The sequence below is a fragment of the Haliotis rubra genome, unplaced genomic scaffold (genome assembly GCF_003918875.1).
Source record: "Haliotis rubra isolate DU_JTF1 unplaced genomic scaffold, ASM391887v1 Scf739, whole genome shotgun sequence".
Classification (NCBI taxonomy): Eukaryota; Metazoa; Mollusca; class Gastropoda; order Lepetellida; family Haliotidae; genus Haliotis; species Haliotis rubra.
Window position 1 is genome coordinate 364,973 of NW_025767456.1, and position 27,399 is coordinate 392,371.

Sequence of the window (27,399 nt, forward strand, 5' to 3'; positions counted from 1 at the left end):
CGGTAAGTATCCCCTGGTGTTTATTCAAGTACACAATGTTTATACGATGAACAGATAAACAGGGTTGTACGGTAATCTGGAAACAAAACATTGATCACAACAGACATATTTTCGAATTCCCCTGTTTACACGAACTAGCCAGATGGTAGAGTGGTTCACTGATGGTCCGAGACTTTATGAACATATTAGACTATTTGTAGTCTGCTGAGATGTAGAAATAATGTTGCTCAATGATTTCGGCGCCGGGTCAATAAACACTGCTGAGATTCCTAGCATATTCCACTTGGCAGGATACACACTTCAGCATTTAACAGGTAATAACACAGGTATGAATAACAGGCTAGATATAAATCATACACCAACAAATACACCTTCACCTACACCTTCCACATCTTCACATACACCTATATCTACACCTTCGCTTCACGCTCACCTTCATCTACACCTTCACACACACACCTATATCTACACATTCACCTGCACGCACACCTTCGCCTACACATTCACGCACACACCTATATTTACACCTTCACCTGCACGCACACCTTCTCCTACACCTTCTACACCTTCACATACACTTATATCTACACCTTCACCTGCACGCACACCTTCGCTACACCCTCACACACCTATATCTACACCTTCACCTGCACGCACACCTTCGCCTACACCTTCTACACCTTCACACACACACACACACACACACACCTATATCCACACCTTCGCTTCACGCACACCTACACCTTCTACACCGTCACACACACCTACATCTACACCTTCGCTTCACGCTCGCCTACACGTTCTTTTGCGTCTTGATATTGTTGCTCAATAACAACTGCGGGAAGAACCCACAACTACATCTACACTTTTACCTACGGCCACTCCACCTACATCGACACCAACTGCTACAACGCATTATGTGCTAGTGCATTGGTAGCGTATAAACAATAACATTGATATGAATGATTGGCGTAATAAGATTTCTTGGTCAATAGGACATATCTAATGTCAGGCGTTGCTACCAAAATGTGGAACTGCTACACACTGTGGAAAGTTAAATGACCAATATTTCACTAATAAAATTTACTGATCAGATTTCTACTCCAAATCCAGACACCAATACCAGAATAACATTAACACCTCAACACCTCATCATTCCAAACATGTTCTTGTTTGTTTCGAATTTCGATTTCTGGGTAAACAGAAGAAACTATATAATTTCCTGCCAAGTATATTGGTACAATGAAGACCATTCAGAATCTAGGCCATTGTCCAGATGCCCATCCTCACAAAATAACACATACACTATGTTGTGTTTCAACTTCGAGCAGACATTAGCAAGCTTGCACACTGACCAAAAACCCCACACATGCAAACAAGAATGGAGTGAATATCATGCTACCGATTGATTTGAAGTGTTTTATGATTTCAACTTGCGAGATGTTAGTCCCTGATTTAAATACCCGTTCTCATGGTGTATGGGTGACGTTTGTGCTCTCTCGGTGATACTGAGAATATTGAATCTGGTAGAACGGAAGGTCCACTCTCATCTGATTTAAGTATTGCTGGACCAATTACGACCAAGTCGATGTGGGATATGGTGCCCTTGACTCTCGTCACATGGAGGTATATTTGTTACAATTACGGCCAAGACGGTGTAGCGTCGTTTTGGGACTGAAACCGTTGGTGAAAATTGGCCAGATCTCATTCTTGATTTCCTCATTCTAAAATTCGGATCAATACTTGATTTCCGGGCAGACAAGGGCAGCTTTCCTGATTGTCACCGGAAGTGGATTCCTGTTGCAAGGCAAGCGCTAGTTATCACATCTGATATGAAATGAATATGCATTTAAAATGTTTGGAATCGTGTACACCTTACTGCAACCTGCTGCCCGACACTTAATGTAGCTACAGTTTGCAAGCAATGACCAACACGTGTTATTGGCCGCCTTTTAAGTATATGTTAAGCTATTGGGAAAGGCGCAATAACTTTGGTGAAATCCCATGTCATCTCGGCTAGCAAACTGGAACTAGTGACTATGAAAATGGAATGGTCTCCATTTGGTACCATATTATCTGAATGGTATACTAGATAATGTCTCCTCATTTATATATATAACATCAGCAGCGGAATTTTATGTGTCAGATTCCGTTGGGTGTATAAGGCAAAATAGCGTCTACGATTGCAAAATAGATCACCGAAAATTAGTGATGATAACAGATGTTCGCGAAAAAAATAGCATATTTTACTCCACCGGTATCATCCGCAACTCAAACAATTTACATAGAATTATAAATGTTTGCTGCAGCAGTGCTTGTCATGCGTCGAGTCTTGCCCAGCGGGTAGACAATCAGGTCTTGACAACAGTCTACCTACCATTACCTACTGCATGATCTATCGGAACAGTACATTCAGTGATTGAATACAACATGATGTTTAGGAGTGTCCAGTTCGACAGGTTGTGCGGCTAGTATATAGTCAGTAATGGCCATCGTTACAAATCTTACCCCTTGAAACCATCCCCGCTTTACCTTCCTTCACTCTACAGTTAGATACTGGTAGAGGAGGAGTCAAACGGCGGAATGAAATCAGGATGAGGTGTTCATGCTATTAACCCTTGGTATTTCTGGTCCAGATTCGACAACGTAAAAGTACTCGTGATGCAGCAGCTATATACATATCCTATATCTCTACTATATGGCTCGACGGATTGATATATACCATATTTCTCTATATCAAAAGCTCAAATGATAAACATAATTTATCCAATGCATTTACATTTGTACGCATTAATAACCACGATTAAATACCTACATTAGACAGAAATGCAATAAAAAGTGATTAATGGAATTCTTCACATAATTTTCAAGTATCACGCTCTGTGGTATATTCAAATATCGAATTCGATTTTTATTATTATTAAATTAAGCTCAACCCGACCATAGAACTATTCATATCACGCTCTGTGAGCTCAATCGATAAATTATGTTGACTGGATATGATGCATAGCATACCTAACTCTGTACCTGTTGACATAAAACTGTATGTTCACCTGACGCTTGTGTAACATGGCAGCGTTGTTCATTGTCGGATTCATGTACATATCCCCAATGAAACAGACTTGACTCCTCTTGAGGTGGGGTTTTTCGATCGTGGAAACAAGCTACACACATTTAGCAAGGTAAGGCGAGTTACCTAAAGTTTTACACATGTACGACAGGTGATTGCCAGTACACCTGAGATCATCGTCAACAATAAGAGGCAGGTAACGTCAGGTGGGCGGCAGATCGTATCCTGCTACACTAAATGTGGGTGTTGAAATGTCAAATGGCTGGTGTATAAGTAATGCCACTTTTATAGCGATGGTAAGTATCAAAACAACATGTACGTATAGATAGTTAGGACTTTCTCCGTATCAGGTTACACTGCAGACAACAGCCCACAGAAGGTGATAGTTAGGTGCATGACAGCAACAGCCATCGATTATATAATTGCTGGCACTAGTCGTATTCAATGTACGTGTCACAAGATGGGTGTTCAAAATATGTTCCTTCACTCAAGCACTTGTCAACATGCCTTTAAGCTGAAGTTTGTGCAAATATGATCGTGAATATGTTTAAGATGTCTCCACGATGCTTACCGACATATTCTAAGGGATTGTAAGCTCTCTGTTACGGGCAGATATAGGACCCGTGTCCGAAGAGTATTTATGTTCTCTGTAACGGGCTGTTCAAAGGTTCTGGTATCCTCAATGTGTTGAACCCCTCTGTTACGAATAGTTTAAAGGTTCTGAGGTCCTTACTGTCTTTACCCGCTCTGTAACGGACAGTTTAAAGGTTCTGAGGTCCTCGCCCTTTACCCGCTCTGTAACGGGCAGTTTAAAGGTTCTGAGGTCCTTACTCTCTTTACCCGCTCTGTAACGGGCAGTTTAAAGGTTCTGAGGTCCTTACTCTCTTTACCCGCTCTGTAACGGGCAGTTTAAAGGTTCTGAGGTCCTTACTCTCTTTACCCGCTCTGTAACGGACAGTTTAAAGGTTCTGAGGTCCTTATTCTCTTTACCCGCTCTCTATATAGGTAGGTAGCAGCCTCTGAAAGCAGACCGCAACACGGCAACTGTCGCTTGATGATGTTAAACACTTTTCTTGTTAAACTATTTTACTGCATATTGCCAGTGGAACATTTTAGAAATGCCTAGTGAATTAGGAATTGACTTGACGCAGTGAAGGACATAGGCTACACATACGGGGAGGTCAATCCGAGTCTTGACGAGCTAACACTCCATCTCAGCCTGCTAGGGTGGCATAACACGACTCTGTGTAGTAGTATTTCATCGTCACTATCTAAAAGACATAACTGATTGTTAAAGATCCAAACAGCAACTCTCCATCACCCTATTTGTGTGTGTTCCTAATATGACCCTGAAGACCAAGCTCCTGACCGGGTGAACTACAGAGGGTTTCCTTCAGACAGCTTACAGAAATCCAGAAGTCATGTTGGTGGTTTATCGTAGCCTCAGTGGGTTGGTAGCTTAAAGCGTTAACCTTGACTTTACGAAGCCCGTGTTCACACACCCGTACATTACCATCCATGTTGTGTCTCCGGGGTCTGAGTGACCTCACACAGAGGAGGTGTCTGACCCAGCCAATGACGCCTATCTGGAGCGTGGTAGCAAATGGCGATACCAACCGTTCAAAGTTCCAACCATGTTAATCTACCATCTGGCGCCTAATGATTAAATAAGGCTGCTTCATCTAATTCAAATATTTATCAGATCAATATGGAAAATGAATAGGTTATCTTTCCTTAAGGTCTGAGATAAGCTTATTATCGGAGTCGCCAAGTGCATTAGTGTAGCAGCGATATTGCCCACAGTTGAAGGATTTGTGACGGATCCTGGGTAATGCTCATCATTTAGAACATGTGTTGCAGGACGGATTGATTGGTCGTCTTATTTCTATGACTATGGTTCTATGTCTACTCCGAAAACCAATCACTTAAGAGCATTCTTGGCACCCGAGTCGTGACATTCTGCAAGAGTGCAGCGCACTACTGTATCACTTCTGGGGTCACATCGCTGTGCAGCATACAAACCGATATCTATCAGAGCATATCAAACCGAATCAGACGAAAGGAAGACACAATTTTATCAAATTTTATTTCAACGTTGCCCAAACAAGATCATTAAATAGATTAATTTTATTCGCGAATCAATATCATATCGCGTTAGTAAACATTTCTATGGCATGATTCGTTACGGAACATTCACTTAATGATTCAAGGAATGGGAGTTTTGCAAAGCTGCTTTCAGTGAACGTCTAATCAACAATCGTCTTGTATTACAAACAGTGCAACAGAGCCGTGACCCCGTATACTTGAGCTGACACAGAACACCCAATACGTTAGAGAAGGTGGCCGTAACACACATGACCATGTATGTTATAGATGACACACGTGATCATGTTTATTAGAGAGAACATCAATGTTCCTAGTTCCTTCTAAGTCTATAGAGCCAAGCCATCTTCTATCATGTCCACTATGAATTCAATGCTTCAAACCGGGAACATCTTTTAGCACAGTGGAGAAAGAGCGGCGTTATTGAGTTGTATTATGTTTGACTGTGATGTCTCTTGATTGCCCGTTGCCCCTTTACCTCCCCGTGTATAGATAATTGCATTAAGCAGATTCTCGACATGGTAATGAGGTTATAAGCTCCTGTAATTATTTTTCTAGATTAATCGACCTAATTTATCATGGCTGCACCATCAATAATCCATTCTCTGCTTTTAAAAGATTAGTTTTTTTGTGAATTACTGAAGGAACTCCACGTTATGGAAGCTAATGGGATATTTCTTGTACTATTTCTCGCGCAACTGCTTCCTTCCAACTTCTGCTGACATATTCCAATCCTCCGAGACGGTTGGTTTAACTCATAAAACTCATCAGGGTATTTGGTCTTCTACAGCTGCCGCATACTCTTCACAGCGGAATCTGTTATACTATGTCACGCCCATAGATAGGAAAGATCCCCCACGATTGTTGTAAATCATGCACAGCATGAGTGAGTGGGAGAGTGAGTGAGTGAGTGAGTGAATGAGTGAGCAGGAATGAAGGAGCGTGAGTGCATGTGTGTGAGCTGCCAGAGAGGGACATCGTGACATAGTTTTACGCAATGTTTTGGAGGCTGGGCTGCAATAGAAGATGACATCAAAGGATTTCAGTCTGATAATTATACTTGAAATGCATCTGCTTTTTCTGAACTGAGAGCGTTTCGCTTCCATTGTATTATGGGAAGATCGCGATGTGAACGTTCGCGGCGTGACCTACTTTATTTATATACGACTGTCAGCTGCTTTTATGATCCCCTTAAGAGTCATTAAGAAATGCTCCCTAAATGACAATCTAATTTTCTACGTGGCTGTCAGGATACGTTTTAAATGCACAGTGAAATATGACAGCTGTGAGACCAAATTGCAAAACGCCAACCATTCCAATTGGTTGTTACTGTACAATTGGGAAGAGAAGATAGCTTGATTGATGTGGGGAATGGCGGTGTCTTCTCGTTGGCTTCTTTTTCAGTGTAAAAGAGATGCGATTTGAATAAATGTATAATATTGGATGTTAAACCACTTAAATGACCAAAACATACCTACACCTACAGAGTTACGAGTATGAAGGTGGGAATGGATACGACAGCCGTCACAGTTTATAACACTTGCTTGGACAATCGTTCTAACAATACGGTAAAAGTATCAGGACTTAAAAGACCATAAGCCATAAAAGAAGTGCTTTGACAGCCATTCACTTATGCCTGAACAGTGGTACTTGGACAAAGAAAGACACCGGGTTCAGAATTATCGCTTTACTATGCGCGCGTGTGCCTGCGTGTGCGTGTGCGAGTGCGAGTGCGAGTGCGTGCGTGTGTGTGTGTGTGTGTTTGTGTGTGTGCCTGGGTGTTCCAATGCCGGCGTTCTATCCCAGGCTGCTCTGTCGTCCTATCCGCCACAATGCAGTTATGTACGACCATGGGTACTCCAGAAGCCTATGATTGCCGGTTTAAATTCCGGTGCGCACCAGTTATGTTTCACAGCTTGTCAGCTCCATACAGTTCACCGTTATACAATGTCATCACCTCGGTTACTTGTCCTGCAGGGGTAAAAGGGGCGTCAAACCGACTCACTCACCCACACTGAGATTGAATGTCGCAGTTTACCAAACACGCTGCACTCAGACATGGACTGTCCTACTGATACCTTCAGGCCAGTCAGGGTAACAGTGGTTCCACCATTTATCGTCTTTCGGTATGATGCGGCAGGGAATCGAACCACTGGCCCTCCGCTCTCCAGGCGTACACTCTATCCACTAGACCACACAGGCGGGCCGTCTCTGACTGACTGACTGAGTTTGGTTTTACGCCGCTTTTAGCAATATTCCACCAATATTACGGCGGGGGACACCAGAAATGGGCTTAACACATTGTGCCCATGTGGGGAATCGAACCCGGGTCTTCGGCGTGACGAGCCAACGCTTTTACCACTAGGCTACCCCACCGCCCCCGGGCCGTCTCTGGGAAAGAATGTATAGCTGGACAGACATACAACAGAGAGCCTTCTCTAGAAAAAAAAATGTATACCTGGACAGACATACCAGGAGATTGTACCATATGATACGGTAACCAAACAACCGACCTTTCTCTATCTGATAAGTCGAGGGTCAAATCTACACCTTCCCGTGCAGGTCCGAGTTAAAATTTGCCTTCAGCAACCGATGCTTGTCGTAAGAGGCGACGACGAGATCGGGTGGTCAGGCTCGCTGATTTGGAAACTGCATGTCATCGTATCCCAGATGGTGTAGATCGGTGCTCATTTTGCCAGTCACTGGATTGTCTGGTCCAGATTCGATTATTTACAGGTAGCCGGAAAATTGTTGAGTGTGGCGTTAAACAAACAAACAAACAAACAAATAAACAAACCTACACCGATGAATTAAATTGTAGATACTGGCAGCTATATAACAATACCTAGATATATGTAGGTATGGACCCAGACAATCATAGCTGGATACCAGCAGTTATGATTGATCTTCAAGAATCATAAATACAGCCAGGTATTCAAACCTGAGCACTGTCAGTCACAATTAGATTATGTGAGTTAGAACACGAGTACTGCCTGTGCAGTCTGCACAAGTGGCCGTATATCTGACAGGTTTATCAGGTAAACAAAAACTGCACGTGGTCTATCTATTCAATCTGGGGGATGTTGCTGTGTGGGGGTCAGGGCGGGGTAACGAAGGTAATCCCACGCATTCACACATTCCCCGCCTGAACAGGCGGACAAGTGAAAACACGTGACAGGGAGGTTAAGTAACTGTCGGCCATTGACCTTTCCAGATCACATTACATAATTTCTCCTTGAGAGATGTGGCCTTAAACACCAGGCTGTTTCAGAAAACAAATATCACGCAAACTGTAATGTTCTACTAATGTTCTAGTAATGGCATCATTAGAACATCCCCCTTAGTCAGTAGTTGAGTTAACTCATCTGAACAGGAATGTATCGTATTCGATGAGGGGCGGTGGAGAAGCCTTCTGGTTAAAGCGTTCGCTAGGCATGCCGAAGGTACGGGTTCGAATCCAAACATGGTTACATTGCTGTTATTCCCCGCCTTGATATTGTCAGGAATTTAATCTGGGTGCTAAATCCAAAGGAATGAAGGCTGTGGACGTCACGTGACATCTCTATGGGTATGGTGTTATACAGTCAAGAGGCACTATATTTTGCACAGCGAGTAGTATTTACTTCGACCCATCGCTCACATGCGACATACATCTGAGACACCATTCTTTAACAGAGTAGGTGTGAGTGAGTGAGTTGGGTTTCACGCCGCTTTTAGCAATATTCCAGCAATATCACGGCAGGGGACACCAGAAATGGGCTTCACATATTGTATCCATGAGGGGAATCGAACCCGGGCCTTCGGCGTAACGAGCAAACGTTTTAACCACTAGGCTACCCTAAACAAACAAACAAACAAACAAACAAACAAACCTACACCGATGAATTTGATTGTAGATACTGGCAGCTATAACAATATATAGATATATGTAGGTATGGACCCAGACAATCATAGCTGGATACCAGCAGTTATGATTGAACTTCAAGAATCATAAATACAGCCAGGTATTCAAACCTGAGCACTGTCAGTCACAATTAGATTATGTGAGTTAGAACACGAGTACTGCCTGTGCAGTCTGCACAAGTGGCCGTATATCTGACAGGTTTATCAGGTAAACAAAAACTGCACGTGGTCTATCTATTCAATCTGGGGGATGTTGCTGTGTGGGGGTCAGGGCGGGGTAACGAAGGTAATCCCACGCATTCACACATTCCCCGCCTGAACAGGCGGACAAGTGAAAACACGTGACAGGGAGGTTAAGTAACTGTCGGCCATTGACCTTTCCAGATCACATTACATAATTTCTCCTTGAGAGATGTGGCCTTTAAACACCAGGCTGTTTCAGAAAACAAATATCACGCAAACTGTAATGTTCTACTAATGTTCTAGTAATGGCATCATTAGAACATCCCCCTTAGTCAGTAGTTGAGTTAACTCATCTGAACAGGAATGTATCGTATTCGATGAGGGGCGGTGGAGAAGCCTTCTGGTTAAAGCGTTCGCTAGGCATGCCGAAGGTACGGGTTCGAATCCAAACATGGTTACATTGCTGTTATTCCCGCCTTGATATTGTCAGGAATTTAATCTGGGTGCTAAATCCAAAGGAATGAAGGCTGTGGACGTCACGTGACATCTCTATGGGTATGGTGTTATACAGTCAAGAGGCACTATATTTTGCACAGCGAGTAGTATTTACTTCGACCCATCGCTCACATGCGACATACATCTGAGACACCATTCTTTAACAGAGTAGGTGTGAGTGAGTGAGCTGGGTTTCACGCCGCTTTTAGCAATACTCCAGCAATATCACGGCAGGGAACACCAGAAATGGGCTTCACACATTCTATCCATGAGGGGAATCGAACCCGGGGCCTTCGGCGTAACGAGCAAACGTTTTAACCACTAGGCTACCCCACCGCCCCTTATGAGTATGATAATCGGTGGTGATGTATCACTTGCCGCTAGAATCATGGTACTGATTCAAAAATATGTATTTTTTCAACGTCAAAGAAAGGGTTATGGCATTGATAAGACACATACGCATGATAGCAAGTATCATTCTATGTTTCTACTTTATGCTACACTGACAGTAACCTTAGCACTGGTGCTGGCAGATCGCGTCAGGAACGTTATGTCTGTAGTCGCAACCGCCTCCGTGGTGTAGTGGTTAGAGCGTCCGCCCGGAGAGCGGAAGGTCGCGGGTTCGATCCCCGACCGCGTCATACCAAAAAGACGTTAAAATATGGTACTTGTTGGTCCCTGCCTGGCGCTCGGCATTAATGGGTACAACAAGGACTGGTCGGCTCGGAGTCAGTATAATGTGTCTGAGTGGGGTATTCATGCTTCACTGCGGCATGGTATTTCAGTGGGCTAGCACTATAAAACCAGCTTAAATCTGGGCTAGTACAAGCAGCCGCACATACACATACACACGCATGCACGTCGTCATATGAGCGAAATATTCTCAAGCACGACGTTAAACCCAATTTCACCTCACCTCACCATCTGTAGTCGCTTCTATTCACACTGTCATAATTGGTTTACAGAACACAGGGCTGATCAGTGATGAATAATATATCAAGTTTTGCACCAAGGCACCCGTGAAACCAGTCACATGACAGCTAATGAATTTGCCCGTTTGCTTGATTAGTTCTCCCATCTAATGTGGAGATCGCCTCCTTGGTTTAGTGGTAAGTGTGTCTGCCTGGATAGACCTGAGGTTCGATCTCCTCACCGTCATGACCGTGTTATACCCAAAGACGATACTTGTCCTCACCGAGCCTGGCGCGCAGCACTAGGAGGCTTGTCGAGTCAAAGTCGACTAACCATTAGTCTGTCTCACAGTCCCTGAACCACAATATTTTCCCTACATAGCCCTCCATGTAATGCTAAAGCCCTAAATGAAGCAAGTCTAGACTTCCTCAGGTTCAATGTAAATGGGTTTTTCCTTACTGTCAAAATTATATATATTCAGAGACTAAGCGTTAGTCTAACTAAACGTCGGTACACTGTGTCAGACTTGGTGTTAAACAGTGGTGTGTTATATCAGAGGGACAGTAGAACCGGCGTAAACCCGGACAAGTACCGGCCACACACACTCACGTACAAGTGAACTATCTTGAACCCCATTTCAACCACAGTCGCCATTCTTTCGGAGACACATCTCACTGTCATAATGAGTTTACGTACATTTATTCATCGCAAACAGAATTGTGTCGTGCCCGTTTGCCATTGACGACCTTGGCCTTAACCTGCCCCGCACTTAAAAGAGCAAGGGAACTCGTTGGCTAAAAATAAAATATGCCCCATCAAATCACGATTTTTCGAACTTCCGAAGACCCTAGCTCCCAAAGAACTGCTTCGATTTTTGTGCTGTACGTCTCATTTTGTAGGTAAATCTATTGGCTTGAAATGTGTGCAATTTTAAATGGGATAAATACAGTGAGCATTGTTGAATTCGCCCTGAAACGAGCTTGGTGTGTTGACCTAGTTACATCCCTTTCCTTTTATATAGTACTAAGACCCCGCCAGTGACAGTATATACCTTGATGGCAGTTTTTAGCGTTACAAGCCCCTGTGATCTCAACTTCACCTTCTAGAGTGGAGATCATTTTGAAGGCGCCCCCGACAACAGGCGAGCTGTACACTTAACCTAACCGAGTGGTTGAAAGCAATGTCTTAGCTGTTACCATGTCATTTCGCCTTGTTGATAAGAAATAGAAATGACGTGTTTTCTTAAGTACTGGCACCACCATAACATTACGGTCATTGTACATGACGCTGAAGGAGAATTTCAACTTGATTAGAGACTTGAGATTGGGAAGCCATCAGCAATGATTAGTGAATAGTTAGACTGTACCTGTTGTTGATTGCACAATGGGGGATTTAATTAAATACCTCCAGGGAAATATAGGCTTTGTGTTTCACCTATGTTGTTGTAATAAATTGATTATTCCTGTCCGATTCATTTAGTTCCTATTACTCTTTATGGGCTGTCAACAGTCTCCCATAGCAACTTGTTAAGAATGGATGCACAAGGGGTGAACATGTATTGTGAAAACTAGTCGATATCATTCAAAACTGACTACTCTAGTTCTGATCTCCATCCCATATCGCCTTTCTGCCATGAGCCGGGCACGTGTCTTTCAAGAGATAGGGAGAGGGGGGGTTATGGGCGTTTGGGAGGGGACGGGGGGGGGTTATATTACTTTAACTTTTAAAATTGAGGATAGGTTGAATCATAGTCAGCATAACATTTTCTGACAATCCAATTGAATAAAACGACTGGAGCAAGCCTGTTCCTGAACATCAAAGTACGTACGCGTATTGGTGTGGATAAAACATAGTTAATTCAATATTTGTGCAATAGCACTGCGTTTAGGGATGTGACAGCAAGATTTATGAGAGGCATTCCGCACATCACGGCTGATTCTGGTTGAATAGTGACAAGCATGGTGCACCTCCGGCTACTGGCCTTGACATGGCGGCTGTAATCCGCCTTCAGTTTCCCATCCATCAATGAACAGATCCTTTGCTGAAACCATTTGCTGGCTTTTCAAAGGAACGCCAAGAAATCTGGTCTAGTAAACAGTGAAGCCTGTTTCAGATGGGGACACGGCTATGGGCTGTAGGAGGCGTTCAGGACGGAGAGATGTAGGTGATGGGGGTGATTGGGACGGAAGGATTGGGGTGGCGGTGGAAGGTGACCAGGACGGAGGGATGGGGTGGTGGAAGGTGATCGTGACGAAAGGATTGAGGGGTGGGGGGTGACCCAGGACGGAGGGATGGGGGGGGTTTGAGGTCGGCGGTGTAATATTGTATGTTCGGTATCGTACTCGGCACAGGTACTACAAATGAGTACCCCAGGTACGTTTCTGTATTCAGGAACGTATCCTAAACAAAGACAAAATACAGAAATGTGCCCGGTACCCTAAATGGAGGACGAGTCCATATTCCGCAACCCTAAACCGAAACCGTATGTAGTTGTCCCCGTTCAACTGATGGCGAGTGGCATTGTGCACAGCTAAATATTCGTTACCGTGTATGCTCTTATATAACGCAGTCAAATGCAGTTCTGATTAAGAAAACGACACATACAGAATGGAATCGTCTTAGGGTACGTTTCTGATTTTACAGAAACGTATCTGGGGTACTCATCTGTAGTTTAGTTTTACGCCGCTTTTATTCCAGTATTGTCACGGTTGGGACACCAGAAATGGGCTTCACACGTTGTACCAATGTGGGGAATCGAACCCGGGACTTAGGCGTGACGATTGAACGCTTTACCCACTAGGCTACCCCACCGCCCAACTCAAATCATGAAGATCACACGTCTTTGTACGGTGTGGAGGTGACACTTGGCCTTCTAGACGGTTCATTATAAGTGACGCGAGTTGTGGAACCTGAATATTCATGCTGGAATGATGTATGTGGACGAGATATTAATTGGCTGAAACAGGATGCACGGTTCTGTACACCGTCATCGATTTCTATTTATTAGCTCTGAGCGATTCGCTGGTGCTTTATACTTGTGAATTGTCATGTTAAACATATTCTGTTATAACAGTTTGTTGAAGCATATCATTCTAGATATCAGAAATGCATAATTCATTTGTTAGTGTACTTTGAAACTACTGAACTTGACATGCAATGATCACCATGTTGTCGCTCATCTAGTAATGCTGGGCATCAACTACTTCCACCCTGCTCCACTCTCTCTACACTCATGTACTGTAGTGGATATATTTACAGTAATTACTCCACACCAGACCCCATCTCCGTGCTCTCACACCTGACCCCCTCCCTGCTCCAACCTGACCCCACCTCCCACACCTGACCCCACCTCCCACACCTGACCCCACCTCCCTACTCCAGACCTGACCCCACCTCACTGCTCCACACCTGACCCCACCTCGCCCTCCCACACCTGACCCTCCTCCCTGCTCCACACCTGACCCCACCTCCCTGCTCCACACCTGACCACACACCTGACCCACCTCCTACTCCACACCTGACCCCACCCCTCCCTACCCACAACTGACCCCACCTCCTTTCTTCACACCTGACTCCCACCCTCCCTACTCCACACCTGACCCCTACTTCCTACTCCACACCTGACCCACCCTCCCTGCTCCACACACCTGACCCCACTGCCCTGCTCCACACCTGACCCCACCTCAAACACCTGGACCCAACCTCCCCACACCTGACCCCACCTTCTCACCTGACACCAACCCTTGGTCCAACTGACCCAACCTCCCACAACTGAAACCACTCTTTGCTTCACACCTGACCCCACCATCCCTCCTGACCCCATCTCCACACCTGACTCCACCTCCATACTCCCACACCTGACTCCCTGCTCCACACCTGACCCCACCTCCCTGCTCCACACTCCTGACCCCACCTCCACACACCTGATCCCACCTCACACTCCACACCTGACCCCACATCCTTGCTCCACACCTGACCCCCACCCCCCTGCTCCACACCTGACCCCACCTCCCATGCTCCTACACCTGACCCCACCTCCTTGCTCACACCTGACCCCACCTCCCTGCTCCAACCTGACCCCACCTCCACACCTGACACCACCCACACCTCCCACCTCCACACCTGACCCCACCTCACTGCTCCACACCTGACCCCACCTCCATGCTCCACACTTGACCCTCCTCCCCTGCTCCACACCTGACCCCCACCTCCTTGCTCCACACCTGACCCCACCTCCTTGACACCCACACCTGACCCCACCTCCTTTGCCCCAGACCTGACCCCACCCCTCATTGCTCCACACCTGACCCCACCTCCTTTACTCCACACCTGACTCCCCCCTCCCTGCTCCACACCTGACCCCACCCCTCCCTGCTCCACACCTGACCCACCTCCTCCACACCTGATCCCCCCACCTTCCTTGCTCCACACCTGACCTCACCTCCCACACCTGACCCCACCTCCTTGACACCTGACCCCACCTCCCTGCTCCACACCTGACCCCACCTCCTTTGCTCCACACCTGACCCTCCTCCCTGCTCCACCCTGACCCCACCTCCCTGCTCCACACCTGACCCCACCTGCCCACACCTGACCCTCCCTTTACCTCCACACCTGATCCCACCTGACCCCACACCTTGTTTCCACACCTGACCCCACCTCCCTGCTCCACACCTGACCCCACCTCCTTGCTCCACACCTGATCCCACCCCCCTGCTCCACACCTGACCCCACCTCCTTGTTTTTGACACCTGACCCCACTTTCTTGCTCTACACCAGACCCCACCTCTTTGCTCCACGCCTGACCCTACCTCCCTGCTCCACACCTGACCCCACCTCCTTGTTTTTGACACCTGACCCCATATTTCCGTGCTCCACACCAGACCCCACCTCCTTGCTCCACACCTGATCCCACTTCCATGCTCCACACCTGATCCCACCTCCATGCTCCACACCTGACCCCACTTCCGTGCGCCACACCTGACCCCACCTCCTTAGTTCACACCTAACCTTACCTCCTTGCACCACACCTGACCCCACCTCCTTGCTCCACACCTGACCCCACCTCCATGCTCCACACCTGACCCTACCTCCCTGTTCCACACCTAACCTCACCTCCTTGCACTACACCTGACCCCACCTCCTTGCTCCACGCCTGACCCCACCTCCCTGTTCCACACCTAACCTCACCTCCTTGCACTACACCTGACCACACCTCCTTGCTCTACACAAGTAAATAATCATTTAATGTTTACAAGAGTTCATGCTATAACTTTAGATCCTTAAAACTGTCTTACCTGAGTAGCCCTGAGTAGCCCTGAGTATAAAGTGTCACTGGACAATCATGCATATTTCAATCACGCCACTGAACAAAATTTCCGTCATGCCATGTGCTTTTGGCCAATATTACTTCTGGAACCAGTGGATGGTCAGTTCCCAAGGTACGTAACTCTTGTGAGCATGCAGACGAACAGATGCTGCTCCTTTGGAAATGAGGTCACGTTGATTACATAACGTAGATTAGACAGACGTCCTTTAGCACCCACCAAACGTTTAAAGTGTAAAGGAAGAGCACCTCCTTCACTTAGTTATTACTACTGAATAGGTCCATTCATTTTAAAACAGTGACACTTTAAACCTGTGAAGCATCATGGTGAGATATCGGCTGAAATTTAGTGGCTGTTAGATTGATATTGTATTGTCCCAATAGAAAAATGTAAATATAGTATACTATCTAATTAATACATATCAGTTTTAAAATTATTATATTGTCATTTTCATGGGTAACGTGGATTACACTTTTATGGAGAAATTCTAAAAACAATACACCATATGAAGATATGTTCTGGGTATGGACGAAAATGTAATCTGTTTTGGTGATTTACATTGAAATATTCACTCAAAATGTTATACTATCATTGGAGACATGCACATTTTGGTGATTTTGACTAACTTTTTATCCTGAGTCACACACATGAATAACAGATCATTAACAATTTCTACCTAACAAGCCTGTCGCCTAATATAAACATGAAATGATCAGGTGAAGTCACCAAAAAAGTGTTTTTATTAATGCAGAGACACATTTCGTGAGAATAGGTGAGGTTCGTTCTTCCACGTGGACACACTTGCTTGTCGCAAAACGCGACTAATGGCATCTGGTGGTCAGGGTGGCTGACTTCATTGATGCAGGTCATCGAGTCCCATCAAGTCATGATATCAGTGGATTATCTTGTCTAGATTAAGTTATTATAATTGCCGTTATAAAGCTATGTTTTCTTTTGCGGAGTATATAAATGCAAAAATTACCCCAAAACACAAACACTACCACCAATAATCTGATTTCTACGGTTCTCTACTTGATAATCCGACCAACTTTCCCCATTTCCTACCACCTTTATCCAGCGTAACCACGCCTACTGCATTAGTATCCCCTTCCCTCCTACATCCCAGCAACAAATCCCCCACTCGTAGACTGCCCAGCACGTTGCTATGTAGGTCTCCCCCAGCTCCACCCTTCACCCTGATCCCTCCAATACCTGTCTTCGCTTACACGACCACTTGCCCACCAACGCAAACCACTGAATCAGCCCATCTCACCTTTCCCATCCTTTACCTGACTCTACACCTCACCTCTAACTATTCCCATGCTTCATCTCTCAGGCCACTCATCTTCACCCTGAATCAAGTGATCTCGTAGAGACGTGATCTCGTACAGACAGTGACACCTGATTCAGATAATGAACATCATGTAAAACGTGAAGAAAAAGTCTTGCTTCCATTAACATTACCTTTTGGTCTTGGATGCGTCCTAAAGGTCATGCCTTCGCATGGTAGGAAGCCGAAGGTTCTGTGAAGCCAACTCTCTATTTAATGGACCAACAGTAATGTCAGAACAGGGATATTACCTCGCTAATACATTTCTCTGTGTCTTTGATTTCTATTGTAATTTATCACTTCCTACCTCGATCCTTCACCCGGCCTCAAAGGCCGACTACACTTGGCCGACGTGGTAGCTGACAAGCCATGTTGTCTCGGCCCTGGGACTAAAACAAGGGTTCACACAGTGGACACAAGAGTTGTGAAGGAAGTAAATAATACAAGCTCCTTTCATTATAACATTTTCTCGACTCCGTTGACATTTGACAATGAGTGACAATGAGTCGTCGATTTCAAGAGGTGTTGGAATTTCAAGTTTTTCTTAAAATTATTTTTTTTAATTATTTTGTGTATATTTTGAATGCATTAGATAAAAGTATATGAATGTATACAGGTTTGCCTGGGAATATACAACATGAACACAAGCCCCACCCCCACCCGAACTTCACCTCCGCTGTTGTACAGACCATCTACTTCCCAGACAGACGTTGTGTCGTACAGGGTTTTGTTTTGTTCTATACTCATTAATGTACAGAGCGTCCACACACGGCGTTGCCGACAGCATCAAAGATAATAAGACCCAAGTGTACCCAGCTACATCAGACATCTAAAACTACTCATCTCAGAACACAGCTGACTCTCTGCATTGTATACACTGCCTCATTATACAATATACGACAGATTGGTTCATAACTGAATCTTTGATATACTGATTCATAACTGAATCTCTGAGATACTGATTCATTACAGAATCTGCTATGTACTACGTCATCACTGAATCTGTGATATGCCGCCTCATCAATTAATCCATGATATACTGCTTCCTTACTTAATCTATGGTATACTGCTTCCTTACTTAATCTATGGTATACTGCTTCCTTACTATTAATCTATGGTATACTGCTTCCTTACTTAATCTATGCTATACTGCTTCCTTACTTAATCTATGGTATACTGCTTCCTTACTTAATCTATGGTATACTGCTTCTTTACTTAATCTATGGTATACTGCTTCCTTACTTAATCTATGATATACTATGGTATGCTTAATCCTATACTGCTTCCTTACTTAATCTATGATATACTGCTTCCTTACTTAATCTATGATATACTGCTTCCTTACTTAATCTATGATATACTGCTTCCTTACTTAATCTATGGTATACTGCTTCCTTACTTAATCTATGACATACTGCTTCCTTACTTAATCTATGGTATACTGCTTCCTTACTTAATCTATGGTATACTGCTTCCTTACTTAATCTATGCCATACTGCTTCCTTACTTAACCTGAGATATACTGCTTCCTTACCAGATCTATGACATACTGCTTCCTTACTTAATCTATGACGTTCTTCTTCATCGTTGTATGTATCGCATACTTCATAATCCATGATATACTGATTCATTGTTCAAACTATGATATACTGATTCATTACTGAATCTACGATATACTGACTTGTTATCAAATGTATGGAATACCTTTTATTGTTTAATTTATTATATCCTGCCTCCCTCATTGAATCGATGGTATACAGTCTCATTATTGTACCTATAGTCTACTGGCTCGTCCCTGAATCTATCATACACAACTTCATTGTTGAAGGGCGGTGGGGTAGCCTAGTGGTTAAAGCGTTGGCTCGTCACGCCGAAGACCAGGGTTCGATTCCCCACATGGGTACAATGTGGGAAGCCCATTTCTGGTGTACCCCGCCGTGATATTGCTGGAATATTGCTAAAAGCGGCGTAAAACCGTACTCACTCACTCACTCATTGTTGGATATAAAGTATGCTGCTTCAATTTTGAATTAATTATATGATGCATCATTACTATATATTAGATGCAATGCTTCATATCTGAAACTATTAACTAAATGTGGAACGTCATTCTGTATCTGTGGCGTCTCTCTATTGAAACTGAAATTCTGTTTCGTTATTGAATCTGTAGTACATTATGTACCTTTCTAAGGTCTACCGTGTGTATGTGTACATATATATGTATGCGTGTGTGTGTATCGGCACTGATGTCTAATCACTGTACAAATTTAAACCTAACAAATGTGTCAGGTATCAAGCTATGATCATGTGAAAGGTTGCAATTAACGTCTCAGCATTGTGTGAACTATGTAATGTGTCATCCCTTCGTTTGCTGTTGTATGCATGCCTGAACGTTTCCAAATGTAAACACAAGCAACAAACCCTTTCCCACATCCACCAGAATGTTGCCAAGAGCAGAATTTACTTTTCAATATCGACTCTATCATAAGCATAGTGGCTATGAAATAGTGATGGTACCATGTTCGCGATAAGGTGAGCGTATCCTGCCACAGTTGTACAACATCGGGAACCACTTATAGTACAGATCGTGAATCGCATAAACTGACCCTGTCACTGATGCTTCAAATTTGGAAATGTCCTCAAATTGTGAACTAAATACGACTGTAGCGACCCTCGTTGTATTGTTTCATGGGGCATCACTGAATCTAAGACCCAACATCAATCCATGTGTTGTATCCTCTAATCAGTTGATGCACGGTATAATGTTTCCACATTCGATGATGACAGTCTCTCGGCTTTCAAAGTATTGTGTTAAATGTCCTCAGTCCGTGAGGTGTGTTTAGTGTTCCTGTATTGCAGCTATGTATTTCAATTATTACATGAATCTTGCTGAATGAGTGACTGAAAGAACTGCATTATGCTGGTGAGTTGGTCATTTTCTGATCACAACAAACCCATGATTTTGCCCTTACAAATACTCACTCGATATTATCAGACACAATTTGCGTATTGGTCGTATCTGTGGCTATTCCCGGAGATCTAACTCCAGTGTAAGCCTTCCGTACTCGTTGGTTGGTCTAGTGGAGGGAGAGTTGGCTCCTTATGACGATAATTCGGGTTCTATTCCCAAGCTGGTACAATGGTGTCCCCAAGCTTATATGGGATACTGCTAAATGTAGGTCACCCGGTTTTTACATCAGTGGTTCAGGACGGATTATATGTGTAAACCTATTGGCGACACACACCATCACCCACAGACAAGTTGTTGCCCTATACTAGGCCTCGCTGAACTCATACATCCAGACATGTCTGCGTTCTGTCGCCTGTACCCTGGGCAACCTGATGTAATTTCCCCATCCCCAGATATGTCTCGCACCCCTAGGCTCACACAGCCAGCTCCGTCGTCCCACCCCGACTTTCCAGTCTCAGGAGCGACTCTATTTCCGCCGTGCTCTAGGCTTTGTGTATACCGTGTAATTGACGGTGGGCTACCCGCAGCTTTTGTAATTTGACGCTGTATGGAGCTTGCGCATATCTGCGTATACTGGACTCAGTGAAGGTATCGTTTTCTGCATAAGAATCAGGTAAAGAACTCCTTCAGAAGTACTGTAGTGCCTGGTGAGCAGATTGTTATCCATCATCCCATAGCATCAGCACGCCATCTAGAGATCAAGTGTTACACAATGTGCACAGGCTAATATGTCACTGCTTGAAGGCCAAAGGCATGGAACAAACACGCAAACTATCATACCCAGGCCTAGTAGAACAATTAACATCGAAAACATTGGGGAGACGGTTAAAAAATCTTGCGCAATTTAGAAAATACAAAAATAACAACATTTAAGCAGATCTCTCCATCTGATACAAATGAAATCTGACTTGACATTCATGGTTCTGCATGTACAGTAGTGCCTCAGCCTGTGACATTGCCGCCATGACAGAGATTCTATCCTGTAGTCGAGGATGGAGACGGTTTACGTTGGTGACGTCGGCGAGGTGGACGTTGGGTAAATATGAAACGTCACCGACAGAGAATATTTAGCCTCGATTATCTCCGGAAACATGTCGAATTGGACGTAAAGGGTAAAATAGTGGGGAAAGTATATGAATGGGTCAGTGAAAATCGCTCTAAGATTTTGACAAAAGGGGTAGCATTCCAATCTCTATTGAGACCACACAAGTTGCATGGAGACTGGGTGTTTGTTTCCTAGCACCCATTACCTGACTACCACCATCACTGCGCTCTATATACCTTCAGCTGACAATTCTCTTTGTAAGTCAAAGAGTTTGCTCACATTGCGTGTCATCAAATCAGCGATTGCTTGAGTGTTTATATCTGCACAACACGTAAATTGTTTGATTCCTGGTTTGTTCCTGTTTCAACTGACAGAGTGCTTGTAGCATAAACACCCATAATATTAACTAAGGAATAAAAGTATTTATTATTTAAAAGCCATTCAACATGTTTCTGAAACTGACATTGTTTTTTGATGAATATATGAAACCATGAATCTGCCCCATTGACATCTAACTATATGAGAAGTCTCTAGAGTTCTATACTGTCTCCCGCAGTCGACGTCCATTAGCCAGGGGTAATCCGATGGCTGTGGGCGACTTGTGCAGACACTATTCTGTATTTGCTCAGTGGTCCTAGTTACATAAAGGGGCAATACAGCGAAGTAATTGTCAACGTTGTTGTATGTACATATGATCTACTGCCAAACATATAAACACAGCAGAGTGCTCAGCTGACGGGAAATGTGCTCAAGGCAAATCCAATCTCGCCTGATCTCACACAAGCCACAATATTTCCTTGCAAACAGACTGTTTGATAAGCATGGCCAGATGATCTCAGCACCTTGTGAAATACCAGTAATGTAACGACATTATTGATTATTAATACACGCTGGTGAGCTAGGCACACCTTTTGCTCTTCTTTATTAAGATGGATCCAGATCTCCGGCTCGTCACGTCTTCAAACGGGGACGAGGCAGTGCACAGAGGTATATCGGTCCTACAGAAATGGAATAGATGGTCCTGGCATAATCTTTTATTAAGTTAAAGAGGTTGGATGTACTTATAGAGTAATTACTTTTTAACGCGGATTGTTCCAGGCCTAATGCTGAGGTCACGTATAGGAACTTCCTGCAGATCAATCCGCTATCACGTGACTTTGAAACCGTGCCTGAAGTCATAGAGAAAATTAGAAAATAAATGAGAGAAATATTGAAGGTTGAGACGGGATTTGCTGCGTGACAGGCGCAGTCCGCCAACGCCAGGTCGTAATTAAGTGTATGTGGGTCGGCGACGCATGTGTAGAGTGGCAGATCGACAGTCTAGTGTACACATCCTACACGTGTAGAATGACTAGTGAGCCAAGACACGTGGTAGATGTCTTACAACCGTAATTACTATATGGTCAGCGTATATTTCCATACATACCTAACATAGAGTGGCAGATCGACAGTCTAGTGTACACATCCTACACGTGTAGAATGACTAGTGAGCCAAGACACGTGGTAGATATCTTACAACCGTAATTACTATATGGTCAGCGTATATTTCCATACATACCTAACATGTGATCAATGACAAGTAATATAGAAATGTTAACCCAGAAATCAAAAGAGCTCAGTGTGAAACCAACACACAAGAAATACAATTTATACAATTAATAATCATCTTATACAATGGACAGATCCAATTTACTGCAAAGTAAATACAAAGGTAGTACGAGTGGCAGTACAAAATCCAGTTTCAGTACAATAACAATGTACAATAGAATAGCAATGGTAGTAGCAATAATATCCATGATGTTCATTCAGCAGCAACGGTAGACAAGCTTCCGGAACAGCCAAGGCTAGCTAGATATCCAGGGTAAAAATAGTGATCTCACACGACTGTTGATCTGGATGTATGGTGAGATGATAGAGGCATGCACTTACCCCCTTATATAGTGGAAGATGAATACATAAATGATTAAATATATGTATGCCTTACATTTGTGTAAAGTCACAAGTAAGTGAGTGAGTTTAGTTTTACGCCGCACTCAGCAATATCCCAGCTATATGGCGGCGGTCTGTAAATAATCGAGTCTGGACCAGACAATCCAGTGATCAACAGCATGAGCATCGATCTGCGCAATTGGGAACCGTCACAAGTAAGTTCAACTTGATGTACAAAGTGTATGCATGTAGAAAGGTCCTTGGTAACCATGCAAATTATTTGTTTCTAAATTTGAAAGCAGGCCTTTTCGTTTCTGGTGAATATGTTCAATGGGATAGACGCCTGTATCCACATTCCACTATAACATTACTTGACATACCCCGGAACGTTGTGGTATGGAGGAGCACACCACCTCGTGGTTTTATGAGCGCTTCTAGCGCCGTGAATTTGTGTAATTGTTGTTTCTTTTTTTTAAACATGGTGGCCATCGGTTTTCAGGTGGGTCTTGCAGCTTGGAACGTTTTGGTTTTGGGAGCATCGAAGCGTTTCTGTTCCATAGACTGTGTTTCTCTAGGTTCATAGCCATGAATCCAGGTCACCTGCCGCTATCCTAAAATGAAATTTCTTATCCGCTTATGATGAACTTCATCATTCTTGGAACCGATGGGAACAACCTTTAAAGTTATAGATGTTTAGGCGTGTGGGTTTGTTTCACTCGTGGAGTGCGCTAATTGTTCAGTACCATCAATATCAAATATACAATATGTGGAAGTCAGTTATCATCAAATCAGTGATTGGAACATTTACTTCTGTTAACTACAATTGAAAAACAGGCCACTGTGTCACCTATAAGCATGACAACAACGTAGATATGCTTGACTTAGTACTTGCAATACCTACAACATGTACTTGTCGTATTTCTACTTGTCGACTTGTGTATGCAAAACCAGTCGGCGCAAATTCTTGTACCGATCATACGGAGCCCAGTCTATGTCGATGTAGTAGAACCACAATCGTAACCTTTGTGTTCTTTCCCCATCTCTTGTCTCTCCATCTCGTGGGCTTCCTCCCTCCATGCACAATCCTCTTCCACATACCACCTCGCCCGTAACCCAAGGAACAGTATGATTCCCCTCGTGTTCATCTCCGGATATTGGCTCTATGATTGCTTCAGTTGTATACTCGTAAGACGTCCAATTATTCTCAGCTAATTAGCCCTATCTGCCCTTTACCAAACTGGACTGCTGTTTGATTTGATATGATTCAAAGGCTTTCCCTGGAAAGTAGAAATATAGAGTGACAATCCTTGTAGCAGTTCAGAATTGGCGATTTCTTGTTTTCGCACCATTAATGAAACACTACTTTTGTCAATATACTGTCTAAAAGGAGCATATTTATGCTCCAGAGTCCGACACATTTGCGATTGATCTCATATCATAACAAATTTTCGGAGATTTAGCTCCATTATACAAACATCGCATCAGCGGTTTTGAAAGATATATCCGCCATGCTCTTATATATCAGTCGTGTGTCATCAGCCTCGAAATACCCATTTCCGGTCTAGACTAACCTCGGGCGCCAGGCTACAAACAAGCTGGTCACGTGTCTATGGAGAACGAAAGAAGGAGAGGGAGGGAGAGAGAGAAAGAGGTAGCAATAGGGAGGAGGGAAGGATTACCCAGTTTTTGAAAGGTTGAAGAAAGGTTGGACGGAAGGAGTGAAATGGGAAAGGGGGAAAGAGGTGGAGAAAACAGAATGTGTCCTTCCTGTTCACTCAAGTCAGTAACATGGCTCAGTTGGCTGAGAGAGAGGGAGAGTTGAGAGACAGGGCCTGTCTGTCTGTTTGCCATTAACGCCATGAAGTGTTGCACTGGAGCTGGGGCAGTATCAGACTTTCTTTGTATTGTGCGTGGATCAATGCTTCATCAGTAGTGACGAGATAACAGCACTTGGATTTGACATACCTGCCTCGTGCAATACGTATTTTCTTGCATAAGTTATATAGACAATTTTTTCGGACTTTTAAATTGTTTACCAAAACGCGCAGTATAATCAAGCCATGAAGACCACTGAATGGACTTAATATGGCGGTCACTGAAATACTCTTATTTGGAGCAGAAAATTGCAATCGTAGTTCTATCGGCATTGTGCCAAGAACGGCACTGTAATCACGTTAGGCCCAGACAGCTTCGATTTAATGCCTTTCTAATTTTGAACAATATGATTCACACAAAGAAACCTGCCAGGCAATATTTCATAGCGTACGCAGTTATACAAGCAAATTGTACCATAAACATTCTGTTATTCAAATACATTGCAGTTGAATGAACATTTATCTTCATATTCTCTCTCTCTGTCTTCAGGTGGATATGACTGACATCCAAAGACCTGAAGTGACGTGGTGGCAAGTCACGTGGGACGGTCGTGGAGGGTCCGGCCAGGATATGTGGACGGAAATGTGGACAAAGTATCTTATTCCATGAAGAGGTCATTGTGACCTTCTCGTGTGTGAACACGTTCAGCGCCAACGATGTTTGTGCCACACGCGAGAGTTCGCCTCACGGGCATCCCCGCACCCGGACGCCGGAGACGTGGGGCGGCAAGGAGGCAGAGGGCAGCCAGGCGGAAGTTGAAACTGAGGGAGCATTTACGTATGCCTTGTCTCTTGCCAACTTGTGCTTCCTGTCTTCTTGGCCTGGTGGTGTTACTAGGTGGCGCTGCCATGTCACTAGTGGGTTACCACCCTATGTTTGCAGAGGGACACGATATCCATAGCAACCATACCGTAACCACAACAGAGGGCAGTGTGACATTAAATACACCATGCATCGACATCCAGGCATCAAGGCTCTTTCATATCTCGGACCTATATTCATGGGATGCGGCTTATTTATAATGATAATTGCAGGCGTTCTTTATTGTGAAATAATTGATAAATATGTTAATATTGAACAAGAAAAGACATTGAAATTACCCAAAGAGGAATTGTATGAAATAATCATACACGAGTTAAGGAAGAATTATTTTCGGGGTATCGAAGTTCCGTTGCCAAATATTAATGGTGAGCTCCCACGAAGTAATTCAATAAAGAGGACGCTGTTTAAAGCTCTGAGTATCAGCACACCCGCCCTTCTGTTGACTCCGGAGATAAGCAGGCGGTGGCAGAAGAGGACCAACATGCTGTCTCGCAAATATCAGGAGGACGTGCAAGAAAAGATAAAGTTGAAACTATTTCCCACTGGTGATACTTGGGTAAAGACTTCTTCGTTGCCCAACATAACACCAAAGGAAGGGTCAGAGAAGCAGGAGACTCCTAGTGATGACGTTGTGTCTTCGAAATACCTGGAGACGAAGCGGATCTCCAGGAGTTGTGGAAATGTGGCCGATATATTCACAGATAATGTGGATAACTCTCACTTGTCTTCATCATGTTTCGATAATCCTGCGTATATCCCTGACATGGATAAAACTAAAGTTATTGCCCTAGTAAGGGAACACTGTAAACAGCTCGTTAGGTCCACGGAAAGTAAGTGTAGTGTTCGATGGAAGGATGAACGCGGAAGTGACGTCAATATACGTGCGCGTCATCCCCTAGCAACCAAGGAGGAATTACGTTTGTTTGATTCTGTTGATGAAGGCAGTAAGTTATGTGTCGGATCTACCCCGTCACTGAGAGAGGTACAGCATCATCCGTTACAGTCGTCGTCACTGGAGTGTGATGAGTGCAATGGAGACTCGGACGTTGAGGCTGGCCGAGCAAACAGCATTGCTAAACACGTGTCTGTGATAATACACAAAGCCTCTGTGCATCAACCAGATGATAGTAATGACGTCACTAATATGCAAAGGAATTCTGGGAAATCTTATATCAGCGATAGTGACAGAAAGCCTGGTAATGACCAGCTGGACGTGAACAGGTCCGATTCTAACAGGAGTAGTATTGGCATCGGGGACGGTGGGCAGTTCCGGCCTCCGCTCTCACCTAATCACTCGGTACTTCCGGTGGAGGACGAAGTAGACTCCAACGATTCCTTTTCTCTGTCTAATGTCCTGCACCACGTCGATATGTCTCGGGTCACGCATCTATAGGGTTGTACATAGGTTTCATTGAAGTCATTATGTATTTCCAT

At 44.1% G+C, this 27,399-nt stretch overlaps 3 protein-coding genes across 3 annotated transcripts; 1 reads left to right on the forward strand and 2 right to left on the reverse strand.

Annotated features, from left to right (window-relative positions):
* The first annotated feature begins 3,044 nt into the window (after positions 1-3,044).
* LOC124259820 lies at positions 3,045-27,358 on the forward strand. The gene is given in 3 exon segments (XM_046694021.1): positions 3,045-3,182; positions 25,633-26,097; positions 26,100-27,358. Coding segments are annotated over 2 exon segments (1,557 nt in total). The 5' UTR covers positions 3,045-3,182; positions 25,633-25,799.
* LOC124259812 (alanine and glycine-rich protein-like) lies at positions 14,456-14,959 on the reverse strand. Its single transcript, XM_046694015.1, has one exon. It carries the CDS (start codon positions 14,957-14,959, stop codon positions 14,456-14,458), a length of 504 nt encoding a protein of 167 aa, XP_046549971.1.
* On the reverse strand, positions 14,956-15,612 carry LOC124259813 (glycine-rich cell wall structural protein 1-like). Its single transcript, XM_046694016.1, has one exon. The coding sequence runs from the start codon at positions 15,610-15,612 to the stop codon at positions 14,956-14,958; it is 657 nt and encodes a 218-aa protein (XP_046549972.1).
* Positions 27,359-27,399: the final 41 nt, after the last annotated feature.

Excerpts from the sequence above, each read along its gene's own strand:
- LOC124259812 (XM_046694015.1), bottom strand. The coding sequence starts at position 14,959 with ATGAGGGGTGGGGTCAGGTCTGGGGCAAAGGAGGTGGGGTCAGGTGTG.
- LOC124259813 (XM_046694016.1), bottom strand. The coding sequence starts at position 15,612 with ATGGAGGTGGGATCAGGTGTGGAGCATGGAAGTGGGATCAGGTGTGGA.